This window comes from Lynx rufus, unplaced genomic scaffold (genome assembly GCF_022079265.1).
Source record: "Lynx rufus isolate CCGP_SWC_20201006 ecotype Redwood Valley unplaced genomic scaffold, mLynRuf1.p SCAF_2, whole genome shotgun sequence".
Classification (NCBI taxonomy): domain Eukaryota; kingdom Metazoa; phylum Chordata; class Mammalia; order Carnivora; family Felidae; genus Lynx; species Lynx rufus.
This window is the reverse complement of record NW_025814834.1, coordinates 157,134,687-157,147,916: the sequence shown is the minus strand read 5'-3', so window position 1 is coordinate 157,147,916 and position 13,230 is coordinate 157,134,687. Positions and strand designations below refer to the sequence as shown.

The window sequence follows — 13,230 nt, the reverse complement described above, 5'->3', positions numbered from 1 at the left end:
TCAAAACTTTCCCTTCCAACTCGGCCCTGCAGGGTGTGAGGCTCAGAGAAGGCCGATGAAAGCTGACTTCTACCTAATTCCCTATCCCCAATGGCCCAGTCCTGTGTGAGGTCCTACGAGAAAGGCCAGCGTGTTTGCATTCTAAAATGTGTTCTGTAGCTTCAGCATCCCAAGGCTTTTACGGAAATCTTGGCATTTTTTAAAAGGCGGGGAGAGAAGCCGGTAGATGAGAATCGGGAATGGGCCCAACTTTTCCTGTCTCCAGATCCCCGCGTTGGGAGGGCAGGTGGCCGCTGCGGCCCAGGTGCCTCTCCTCGCGAGGAAGGAGGGGGCCGCTGACCCGGCGCGGCCAGGCGGAAGCACCTCTGCCATTGGCCCAGCGGCGACTTTTACCTGCGCGGAGCCCCGTGGCCTGAGCTCAAAGTCCGCGGCATCCAGCCGGGGAGGCGGCGGTTGGCAGTACAGGTGGGCTCCCGCCCTTGGCTAGGCAAGATGCCCCTGGGGCTGCGGAGAAAGATGAAAACCAAGTCCAAGGAGACCGCCCGGCTGGTGAAGGGCGAGCAGGCGGGCGCGAGCGGCGGCAGCCTCCCGGACCCCCCGGTTCCGACACACAAGCTGGTTTTCCACACGCAGCTGGCGCACGGCAGCGCCACGGGCCGAGTGGAGAATTTCTCCAGCATCCAGGAGCTCTACGCCAAGATTGCGGCAGTGTTCGAGATTTCGGCGTCGGAGGTAAGGACCAGGTGCTCCGGCTCAGCTTGGCGCGCGCGCACGCTCCCGCGCGCCCCCCGCGTCTCCCACGTGCCGCACCGGCTTAAATTGGCCCCGGCTGGCGGGGCGCCGGGGTGTTGAGCCCGGCATGGAGTCCACCTGCAGCGCTCGTGGGGCACTGAGAGGGCCTCGCGGGAGGGGAGAGGTAAGTCCCAGCTCCGAGAAGGTCACATTCCTCAGGCCCCTGGCTTTTGGGAAACCGGGGACGACCTTTCTTCCTCATGTAAGTGAATATGCTTTACTTGCCCAAGAGTTAGCCGTTCGGGGCGTGGGCGCCTCCCCAGAGTGGAGTTCCGGCTGGGCAAGTTGACACCCTCGACTGCATCTGGACTTTACTCTCCTTCCTATGCAGTCGGGAGAGGGTCACGCTGAGGATCTCCCAGATTGAGGAGTGGAGAGATAAGTACCTTCCAGGTGATAGCAAACCGAGGTCCCCTTAGCCCCACAGGTGTCAGCACCAAACACCAGAATCCCTTTAGTGGCGTCCCCAAGGAATTTGTTGTACCAAGGGTGGATAACTAGAGAGTATTATAGCTAACTACTTGGGACTAGTTAACACAACTTTCAGAGGGAAAATCAGCTCAAAATTTTGCACCATATTTTTGAAAAGGGGCTGCAACTTGCTTTAATTAGAATGGCTGCCTGCGTGCCTGGAGCTGGAGTTGGCCGTGGGCGTGATTCAGAAAGCACTAGTTTATGTGGCTGTTTATGGGGCTACTTTATGCTTCCTCCCGCGAAGTGCAAATGTAAGTCAGCGCAAAAAAATATTTTGTCCGCATTTCGAGGAAGAGCACGAGATGTTGCCCTGGACTCCAGGGAGGATAGAGAGCTGCCTTTGAATGGCACAGAGGTGCATTTGGATTTCTGTTGTTTAATGTTGTTTATCAGACCTGTTCAAGTAAAATTGAGGTCACGGCAAACTTCCAAGGGGAGATGAAAGAGCGCTTGAAGTGTAACCTTTTGTTCTTTCAGGTTTCCCAGGAGCCGAGGGGCAAATCACAAACCCATTTTGTGAATTATTTATATTGATTTAGAATAGGAACAATATTTTAAGGATATTTCAATTTCAAAAAGCTCTTTCACAAGAACAAAGTCCTTTAGGAGAGGCAGGTGGCACAGGTAGTTCATTGGGTAGCCAAGGACAGGATTTGGAGACCCATAAGCCTGGATGTGAGTCCAGGTTCTACTACTTACTGGCTGTGTGGCTTCGGACAAGTTTAATTTCCCTCCCTTTCAGCCATGTATAAAACAGATGAGAACAGGAATGTCTGGCTGGCTCAGTTGGTTGAGCAGGCGACTCTTGATCTCTGGATTAGGAGTTCAAATCCCACACTGGGTGTGGAGATAAAAGTAAAATCTTAAAAATCAGGTAACATCTACCTTGAAGCGTTGTAAAGACTGGGGTTTGGGGACATCTGAGTGGCTCCACTGGTTAAGCGTTGGACTCTTGATTTTGGCTCAGGTAATGATCCTGGGGTCATGAGATCGAGTTCCGTGTTGGGCTCTGCACTGGCATCATGGAGCCTGCTTGGGATTCTCCGTCTCCTGTCTCCCTCTCTCTTTGCCTCTCCCTATTCATGCACACGTTCTCTCTCTCAAAAATAACCTTAAAAAGATGGAGTTCCTATATAGTAAACTTATCAGACTGCATGGTACATGGTCTATGCTTAACAAATTGTAACTAATATTACTAATACCTAACAGGTGAGGAGCTAAGTACAAAGTGATTGGGTCTTTGCAAGGTCACATAACTAACAAGAAAAAAACCTGGGATGTTACTTAAACTTGGATCTTCTGGTTTCTAAGCTAAGTAAGCTTGTTAGTATATTTAACTGACAACTTTAAATGTCTCTCCTGTATCCAGGAACTCTAGATTTAGTTGCTTTGCATTAATAGTCTTCGTTATCAATATTGAGAGCTCAAGATGCATGACTTTATTTAATCCACTTAATTCCTGAAAAATATTACTATCATCACTGCTTCAGAGAAGAAACAGGTGTTTAGGTTCTCAAACTTTTCAAAATTACACGAAGTAGTGGAGCCTGGGTTTACACCCAGGTGTATGTGTGTGTCTCCTGACTCCAAATTCCACGAACCTCTATTGCTGTATTGCTTCCCAAGTTTTCCAGGGTGTCTGACAGCTTGGCAGTCATTTTCAGTGTTTTCAGTTTCAAATGCACTGAATTAGATAAAATTCCAAGATAATCTAAACCTGCTATATCAAAGTTGATTTATTTTTCTAATTCCAAATATGTTACTTTATGTATACAGCCAACATTAATGTGAGTTTTCCATTTGGATTAAGAATAGTTAAGTATATCCAGGATAAAATACTGGTCATCATAGTGTAGTATATCCTAAATATCTCCATAGTTCATTTTGAAACAAGTAATTTATTAAAATGCACTATGGTGAGCTCCCATTTCCCATCTCCTTTCCCCCTGCCCTCAAGGGGGAAATCATAGTATAAACTTTCGAGTGGTCAGGGGGAACAAAACAAAAAATTACCTCCTTTTTTTCAACGATTGTTAACTCTGAAGTCCTGCCTTTTTCCTAGAGAGGTGGCTATAAGGTTATAAATAGCACTGTATAAAAAGTTGAACCTTCTTTAAGGAGGGGGAAAAGGAAGGACTAGGCCTGACCTGATTTCAGGTGTGGCAGATTTACTGGGAGTTCATAACATGCCCATGGCTGTGCTAGGCATGCAAGTCTACAGTGTGGTCACTCCGTGCTCACCATAGCAATGGCGTAAGGGTTCTTTTCATAGTTAAGTTAAATGAGGCTTTGAGAGGTTAAGTAGCTTGCCCAGAGTCACTGAGCTGGTATTGGGCAGAACCAGGGTTTGAATGCAGGTTTCCTGGTTCCAAGTTCATTACATGGCAGCTATGAGGATCTTGGTAACTGCATTCAAATTCCAAATGCAAACCCAGAAGAACTTATTTTAAAGCCTCAGACTTACCCACAAAAATATTGTCTCAAAAAAAAAAAATGCTGTTGTGAAACTAATTTGGATTTCACCTATTTCAAGGTCTCTGAAGGAGGAAGCTAAGGAAATTATGAATCTAAGCTATGAATCACTTGTAGGCTGCAGTCTGTGATCATTACCTTGAAACAGATGGCCAATTATGCAGAAATCCCTTTCAGCTGATATTTTTTTCTAAACAACTAAATGAGCAATTCAATAAAAAGAGAAAAGTAAATCTTGCCTAAAAGAGCAGTTCACTTCTGTAAATGCAGGGATACTTTTACAAAAGGTTTAATACCATCTTTTAAAATATTCAGGTTATATAAAGGAGTTGATCATTAAACTCCTGAGCTTTAGTCATAAAATTAGTTGAAGGGGCATTTTGAATATTTGACCACTGTGATTGTTTGACAATAGTTTATTCCATGACCTGTTTTCTTAATTCTCTATTATGTGGAAAGATTGGAGAAAGGTTATCTGAACAAGCATTTAGAGAAATCAGTTTTGTAGTTAGATACCTTACATTTCCAGAAACCAAAACCTTAGTTTCCTTACAAATCTCAGAAATAATTTCCTTTGATTTGGTTATATTTGTACATATATATGTTACTAAATCATTGAATGAATGGGTCAAGCAAATCTAACTTCTCAATTATGTAAAGCAAGCCAGTAAAGCAGTATTCTTGGGAAGATCAGATTTTAGTTTCAAGAATTGTGATTTTAATTTCAAGCTATTTTTTTATGCAACCTGCAATTCTGTTATTCCTCTCAACAAAGCAAACCTTACCTTTTCACCTGTCCCATCTCATCTGTTACCCCATTTCTATAGTAGATCTCAAAAGTTGCTTCCCGTGAGGCACATTCTGTATCCCTTCTATCTGTTCAAAACTCTGATAGCTCCCCATCTCACTTACAGCAAAAGCCGAAACCTTATGGGCTACGGGCCCTGATACCTCTCTAATATATCATTGTTCCTTCTGCTCCAGCCAATCTGGCTTCCTAGCTGTTCCTTGAACTCTGGAGCCTTAGGGCTGTTGTCTTTACCAGAACCTCTTTTTGCAGAATGTTGTTCCTCTTAGTCTGCTCAACTGTCACCTTATCAGTGAGCCTGGTACTGATCATCTCATTTAAAATGACAGCATCCCTGTTCCTTTCCTTCCTTAATTTTCCCTGATACTAACATCCTATGTATATTGAACTTACTTGTCTTTTTCCTCTCCTATGTAGAATATAAGCTCCACAAAGGCAAGGATTTTGTCTATTTACAGACCTAGCCCCAAAGGGCCTATAATTGTATCCAAAACAGAGCTCAAATATTCATTGAATAATGAATCCTCACAGTACTTAAAATCCTGTAGCTTTAGTATGAAGCTTTAGTACCAGTTATAATACTGATATTTTCCATAGATGTTAATTTTTTCATATTGCAGTGTGAAGACTAGTTTATTGATGTGTGTGTGTGTGTGTGTGTGTGTGTGTGTGTGTGTGTGTGTGTGAGACCGAGAGAGAGAAGAGAGAGAGAGAGAGAGAGAATGAATACAAGTGGAGGAGGGGTAGAGAGTGGGAGACTCAGAATCTGAAGCAGGCTCCAGGCTCTGAACTGTCAGTGGAGAGCCTGATGAGGGGCTCAAACTGACGAACCATGAGATCCTGACCTGGACCGAAGTTGGACACTTAACTGACTGAGCCACCCAGCGCCCCAAGAAAGACTAGCTTTTGATGGAGGTAGGAGTGAGGAGCATCCCTCATATCTTGAAGGTGGAGGGGAGTAAGAGGGCAAAGTATGGAAACTGGGAAGCTAAGATTTATTTTTATCTAATTCTTGCATCTCTAAAAATTCCAGAAATTATGAAGTTGGAGACTTTGTTTACAAGCAGAATTGCTTCCTAGCTGAGTTAGTGAAGCTGCCTTGTGAAGCTTCCCAGAAACTGCTTTTTTTCAACTTGCTGGCATCAGCACTGAGCTCTTGTGAAAGTCAATATTCTGTACTTATGTGGCACATCTGGAGAACATGAACTGCACTGCAGACTTTATAATTTCCCAGCAATGCAGATAACTGGCAAGTGGAACCATGTCTTTCTTTTTTATTTATTTTAATATGAAATTTATTGTCAAACTGGTTTCCTTACAACACCCAGTGCTCATCCCAACATGGAACCATGTCTTTCTGTTTCATGAATGGGAAATCCAGGAAGACGAAAGCAAAATGGGGTTCACTGACTGACTTACAGTCCCTCCTAGGAACCACAACACAAAATGAAGGAACTAGGAATTCAGTGTGAATTTTACCATTGAGCTATGAGGACTCTGAAGCCAGTCCAACAGATCTAAATAGGAGTGTAAGAGTGAGAAAAGCAGTCCCTGCTGTCTGGGAGCTGGCCTGACTCTTACAGGTAGGCCTTGGTGTTTTCCTGTCGGGCATAAATGATTTCCTAGAACATCAAAATTGGATAAGACCATTCTGTGACTTATGGGTCAAGTAAAAAATAAGACCACTCTGGGGGCATCTGGCTGATTGGCTTAGTTGGTAGAGCATGTGACTTGATCTCGGGGGTTGTAAGTTCAAGCCCTACGTTGCATGTAGAGATTACTTAAAAAACAAAAACAAACACTACTTAAAAGACTGCTCTCTAATCATAAGACTACTCTGTCATCATACCTGGACAGAAAACAAAACATGAACATTTTTCAAACCACAAAAATCACCAGGTATCCTACTGCCCCCCCAGACCAGGTGACTGATCTAAATGATTGCTGCTCCTTTAATAATTCTAGCTTTAGCTTTGATAACTTCTCCCACCTTAGTGATAGGTTTACTAAAATAGTCCTAGAATCGCCCTACTTCTTGATGGCACCCTATCTAGAGCAGACTCCTGTTTCCTTGGAGCTGCTCGCAAATCACCTCACAGGAGTCCAGAACCTTTCTAGCATCTTCTTACTCAGACCCCTCCATGGTGCCTCAAGGCATGCTGTGTCCCTTGATGCCAAGAACAATAAACTAGAGGTGAAAAATGCTGGTGGTCTTTGGTTGGAGGGTATTGACATTTGTTATTGCTAGATTATTACAATGCTGAGGCTAAAGAGGCACCCTGAAAATGATTTTCCTGATCCTGCCCATCTTCTATTTTAATATTTTGATGGTCTGATCATACCTATTAGAAACTTTCAGCGTTCCCAGTTACTTCCTGCCTTATTCCTTGCTGGCTGCTATAACCATATCGCCGTGTAGCTTTTAAACAACGTAAGTCTCTTGCTCACAGTTCTAAAAGCTGGTGCATGAGCACCTTATGGTGAGGGTCCCTTTTTTAGTTCATTGCTGGCACCTCCTTACTGTGTCCTCCCATGGTGGGAGGAGCTGGTAGTCTCTCTGGAACTTCGGATAAGGCACTAATCCTAATCATAAGGTCTACCCTCAAGGCTTAAGTAACTTCCAAAGGCCCTACTACTAATGCCATCCCCTTTGGGGAGTCACCATTTGAATTTTGGAGGGAGAACACAAATACCCCACCAGCTAAACAATGTCTCCATTCCGGCCTCCCTCTTAAGTCTTGTCCTGTGCTTACTGCTCCAATCTCTTCTAACCATCCCCTCTATATTCCAGAATACTTAACTGTTCATTTCTCTATGCTTTTTCTTGTGCTGTTCTCATTTCTGATCACTCCCATTCACCTCTCCGATCTCAACTGTGACCTCCTCTAAGAAGCCTTCCTTGTGAATTTGTCAGTCTAGATTAGGTGTAATACCCACTATTGCATGATTTTAACATTACGTTGACACACTGAATTGAATTTAGTTACTCCTGTCTTCCAGGGCAGCAGTGGTGGGGAGGTGGGAGGAGGGGCTGGGACTTGTTTTTTTTTTTTTAAATATTGTCCCTAGGGTAGCTAGATAGTTTAGCTGCTCTATGAAAGTCTGATAAGTAAATGGTAGATACAGTAGGAGCTGAAGATGTAGATGATGAGACTACAAACATCCTTGAAGCTGTATGGATTTTGTTATGTGAGCAGTGAAAAGAACTAAAATGTTTTTCAGCAGAGGAATGATCTTTGACTTGTGTTTTATAAAGTAGAAACCCAATTTACCATTCATTTGCTATGTTTTCCTTATATATATTTTGTAAGTTGAATATGATGGTATTTTCTGGAATTGCATAGTACCGTCTGATAAGTTCTAAATATATTACAATCAATATATATGCTTACTATCCCTCATGAACATCAGCTTCATTTATTTATTTTTACAAAAAACTCAAAAGACTTTGAGAAGTGGGAGAATCTAATCAGCTGCCTTATAGACCTCATTGCTGTCAGGAGGGTTAGAAATGAATAAAACTGTTGACTTCTGTGCTGGAAATCCCCTGAGGTTGGCATGTGGCTAATCCTAAAGTCTGAATCCCTGGGCAGTGGCCAATCACACTCCTCCCCTGCCACTTCAGAGGCTAACGGCTGGTCCGTTTGCCTTCCCTCACTCCTTCCCACCACTCCAACCATCCTGAGTAGACATGAAAGGCTCTTGCAGATAGCAGGAGATGGAGACACTTGGATTATCTTAGGCAACTTGTATGTGTGGGTTTATATGAGGATGTATAGGGAGGTAAAGAAGCTCAGGATAGCCTCTGCAGCTGGACATTCAGGTTCCATGGACAACTGTACAATCATTCATGCTGTCCAGGTGAAAGCAGTAGCTTTAGACTTGGAGAACCAAGAACAAGTCTGTCCTTGACCTTCCATTTCAATCAATCAATCTCTTCCTCCCTCCACCCCCGCTTTCTTGTCTTGACTGGTTAATGCCTTTCAGCCTTTTGATTTCTGTGCCTTTAAGGTTCTTATTGCCTCATCTCTGTCTTGTTTTGTTACCTGTCTACTTTCTGTGCCCCATTCTGTCTCAAAATTGACTTCCCTGAGAGTGAGTCTCTGTGTTGGCAAGTCTGGGTACAGAACAGGTGGGACAGGACCCATGAACCTGTGGATCAGGGGCTCTCTCTGGTCCAGCCTGTAGGGCATGTGTACAAAGGCAGGTGAACAGTGGTTAAGGAGTCCCAGTGGAGAGCATTGTGGGCATGATAGGTATTTTGAAGACTTCCTTAATTAAGGGAATGGTAGATCTCTTCCATGGTCTGTCCAAAATGTGAGAATATTTTCAGTTCCCTATGACTTTTATGCATTGTTCTTCCCTTTCCCTGGGAATCTTTCCCCTTGTCTTTCTCTATTAACTGTGTTAATAGATGAATTGAAGCATATTAAAAATCCTAAGAGTTTACTTGAGCAAAATCTACTGGAATTGAGCAGTGCCAAAACAGAAGTGATTAGGAGTGTTCTACACTCCTAGGAGTGTAGGGAGTGAGGGGCAGGGTTTTTACAGGAGATGTGGAAGCAAAGCACAATTCTTTTGCATTGTTTAGGAAAGCCTGGTTGGTGGTTTGTGATTGGTTGTCTCTAGGTTTTGTATTCTTGAGGCATTTGCAGGTGTAGATTTTGGTTTGCTTACATAGGCTGCCGAGGTATTGGAACAACCTCAGTCTAAAAGCTTCCTTGTTTAATTAATTAAAGCACTTTTACTTAGAAGTCCACACCCAGAGCTCCCCCTCCCCCCCCCCATCCCCATGCTCACCTCAAGGTTCCTTGCCTCTTTTCTTAGCTTCCATAAATCTTACAAACTGAATAACTGTTGATTTACTGCCTGTCTTTGCCATAAATTTGAGAACTGCTCTAGGCAGGGACTAGCAGTTGGTATGCAGTAATTTTTTTTCATTTTTAACTTTTTATTATGGAATATTTAAATACATGTGGAAGAAAATAGTATAATACCTCCCAGGTGTCCAGCTTCAACAATTATCAACACTTGCCAATATTTAAAAAAGCATCTTTTTAATGTTTATTTATTTTTGAGAGAGAGAATACGAGTGAGTTAGGGGCAGATAGAGAGGGAGACACAGAATCCGAAGCAGGCTCCAGGCTCTGAGCCATCGGCACAGAGCGCGATGTGGTGCTCAAACTCACTGAGCCGTGAGGTCCTGACCCGAGCTGAAGCCGGACACTCAACCGACTGAGCCACCTGGGTGCCAATATTTTTTAAATCCCATTTAAGAATTTTTAAATATAGAGGCTCCTGGGTGGCTCAGTGGGTTAAGAGTCTGACTTAAGCTCCCAAGCAAGCTTCATGCTGCCAGATGCAGAGCCCAACATGGGGCTCGAACTCCTGAACAGTGAGATCATGACCTGAGCTGAAACCATGAGTTGGTCACTTAACCGACTGAGCCACTTGGGCACCCCTTAGGTGGATACTTCTTGAGTCAGTGACCAACACCAGCCAGACTGGGCATTTGTTGGCCTATTCTGAGCTTTTATAAGGTGTTTTTTGTTTTTTTTTAACCATTCATATTTCTTGCATTTTAAGAAAAAGGGACCTTTTTCTTAAGCTTTGCTAGCATAAGCATGTATGTACTTTTTTCTGGATAACCCTCTGTGAGGTTGTCATGCTTAACTCCTCTGTGCCTATCCTTAAACTCTGCCCCCGCCCCCTCCCTGCCCCTGTCTAGAAGCATTGAATGACAATATAGCTCAGTGTTTGGGAGTGTCACTTCTTTGAGACTTTGGGCAAGTTAGTGGCTGCTTGGTTTCTGTTCACCTGTAAAATAGTGTTGCTAGGAGCTACCATAAAAGACTTAAGTATAAATGAAATAATTTATGTAAACATCTAGGTCAATGCCAGGTATTAAATGTTTTATAATTCTGGAGTTGGGTGAGACTTATTGTAATCCAACTTTTAAACTTGTTTACCCACCAAATAAACCTGTGCCTGATTACTTTTAACCAATTTTTGCTGAAGGAGTCCATTTATCTGAGTGCTCACTATGAGTCCAGTATTGTATCTGATGTTGGGAACATAAAGGTGAAAAATATTTAGCCCCTTCCTCCAGTTCAATTCGAAGATTAGAAACTTAGTTTCTGGTTAAGCTAGAATTTCCTTAAAATGTGTTCCAAGGAATACTAATCTCTTGAAATAGTATTATAAAAAGTGTCTTCAGTTGTCGGATAACTTTGGAGGAGATGTGTTTTGTATACTCATAATTACATATTAAAGGCTCTAAGAAGTCCACTAAACATTTAAAAAGCTTGGTGTTTCTCATTCCCTATGTTTACTTGACTGTGGAACTTACCCCCCCCCCCCCCCCGGCCCTCCTTTTTTTTCCTGCCTAGTACTCCTTAGGCCAATATTCTGAGGTACATACTTAAAAAATTTATTTAAAAAAAAAACCCATATTTTTAAAAAAGCTATTCAGCAGTTGCTACATTCAGTGATAGAAAGATGGTCTAGGATGATGATCTAGTTAATGCTTATCTTTTATTTCATTATGAACTCTGCCAGGTGGTTTCCATTTCATCATTGTCCTCTGCTGATGTTCATGCTCTTCTGTTTACTTTGCTATTCAACTTTGGGCAAGTCTTCGATCTCCTTGGGCTTCAGTTTTTCCATATGTAATATGCGTTTGGTAGACGAGACCAGTGATTCCCAAACCTGGTGCATCTCAGAATCACCTGGAGACCTTTAAAACAACCAGAGATTCTGGGCCCCACTTCTGTAGATTTGGGCTAGGGCCTGCATATTGTGAATTTTACCTTTCCCTTATATCCCTGGCCTGTCATCTATTATTGATAGATGTTTGGAAACCACTGGGTTAAATGAGATCCAAAGTATTTTTCAGCCTGAATGTTTCTCCAGAGTTTGTACATAAAGGTAATATTTATTTTTAATTGAATCCACAAAGCATTAAAATAGAGAAGTTACTAAGTGCCTGTCTCCTGGAGCTTACAATATATAGGTGTGGTGGTAACAAGGCAAACGAAGATAAGTATCATATGTTGATAATACAAGGTGGAAAATGAAGAATGTTACCAGTAGTACGAGATATGCTGATGGGGATATGGTAGGCAGAGATCAAAGAGAGGTGAGTTGGGATATGGCTGGGAAAGTTATGGCAGAGCCCTGAAGTATTGAGCCATGTGTACGTTTACTGCTCAGCGTATATACCTAGCATGTAATTTTGATTCCACAAATGCAAAGCTATAGCTACAGAGGAAAGTTGTAGTAATGAAACTGAATAAGACTTCAAACCAGAGTTGTTGTTGTTGTTGTTGTTTTTATTTCTAAAATGCTAAACAAAACAGCGAAAGTTCTCTCTGCTTTGCAAGTGGATGGACTAAAGAAATCCTTGAAATTGTAGAGACCCTAGTGTATTTAAATGATCACTCAGAGGGGTGCCTGGGTGACTCAGCCAGTTAAGCCTCGGACTTTGGCTCAGGTCAAGACCTCATGGGGGTGGGGTTTGAGCCCCGTATTGGGCTCTGTGCTGACAGCTCAGAGCCTGGAGCCTGCTTCATTCAGATTCTGTGTGTCCCTCTCTCTCTGCCCCTCCCCTGCTTGCACTCTGTGTCTCTCTCAAAAATAAACATTAAAAAAATAACTTCTCACAATTTTTTTTGGTTTACTGGTAGTTCTTATAAAAATCATTTAGAGATCATTTCCTTCTTATTAAGTTCTGGATAGAAAGTATAAGACCGAAATGCTGACAGTGCTCTCTGTCAATGGGATAAATTAAAAATGAAGTGTTTTGAACTGTTTTGGAAAACAATTCCATGTATGATTCAGTAAGGTGCAGTAATATAAACTTGAAATAAAATTTTAGAAGTTAGGGTATGTTTTTCTGCTTTTCTGACATCAAATATATTGCTTGGACATCGGGGATGGTTATACCACACAAGGTCTTTTGTTGCCTCAAAACTGGATATAAGCAGGATAGTTATAACTAATTCATGCAATTGATTCTTAATCCAATGTGTCTAGTTTCTTCCTCCTGGTGTTAGTAGTTCCATCCTACCTCTCAGGTCCTCCTCTTCTCATCCACTTGTTGGCTCTCAGTTAAGGGTATCCATAAGTTAAGGAAAGTGGTGTCTCTTAATTTTGTTTCATTCATTTACTGAATCTACTAGCAGAAATTATTCTCTGTGTAGCAGAAGTCCATAGTGGAGCTATAGAGTAAATGATGTTCTATGAAACCAGGTTTTAATTGAAAAATAATAATATATCACAAAATAAAAACTAGAAGAAAAAAGTGGGTCACCCAGAACCACAGTTCCCTAGTCTTTACCAGAAGCATCTGTTGTGGCCACTTTCTTGGCCATCCTTCTAGAAAAATACTCTCTGAATTTACAAGTGTGTATGTGTGAAAATACGTGCATATCTGTGACTATAAACCTCTCCTTTCACTTTTCTTTTAAACACTATATATCTGTTCTGTACAGCTGGTAGTAGCAGAAGCAAGGGCGTAGACCTCAGGAGATTCTGAGGCCTGTGAATGACAGTCACTGGGGTTTTTGCAGTGTCCCAGAGGGTGTCCTTCATGCTGAGAGAGTTGATACTGTGTCTTTAATGGTGATAAGCCAATTTAAAATAACTTCTAAGAAGTCTGTGCCTTCTGAAAAGGTTTCCTGTGC

The 13,230-nt window shown here is 42.4% G+C and overlaps 1 protein-coding gene across 1 annotated transcript in view; it reads left to right on the top strand.

Annotated features, from left to right (window-relative positions):
* Positions 1-492: 492 nt before the first annotated feature.
* The window catches only part of GIPC2 (GIPC PDZ domain containing family member 2), a 79,861-nt gene continuing 67,123 nt past the window's right edge, over positions 493-13,230 (top strand). Inside the window, exon 1 of the mRNA XM_047086020.1 lies at positions 493-732. Coding sequence (XP_046941976.1) covers positions 493-732 — 240 coding nt within the window. The remainder of the gene's footprint in view (positions 733-13,230) is intronic.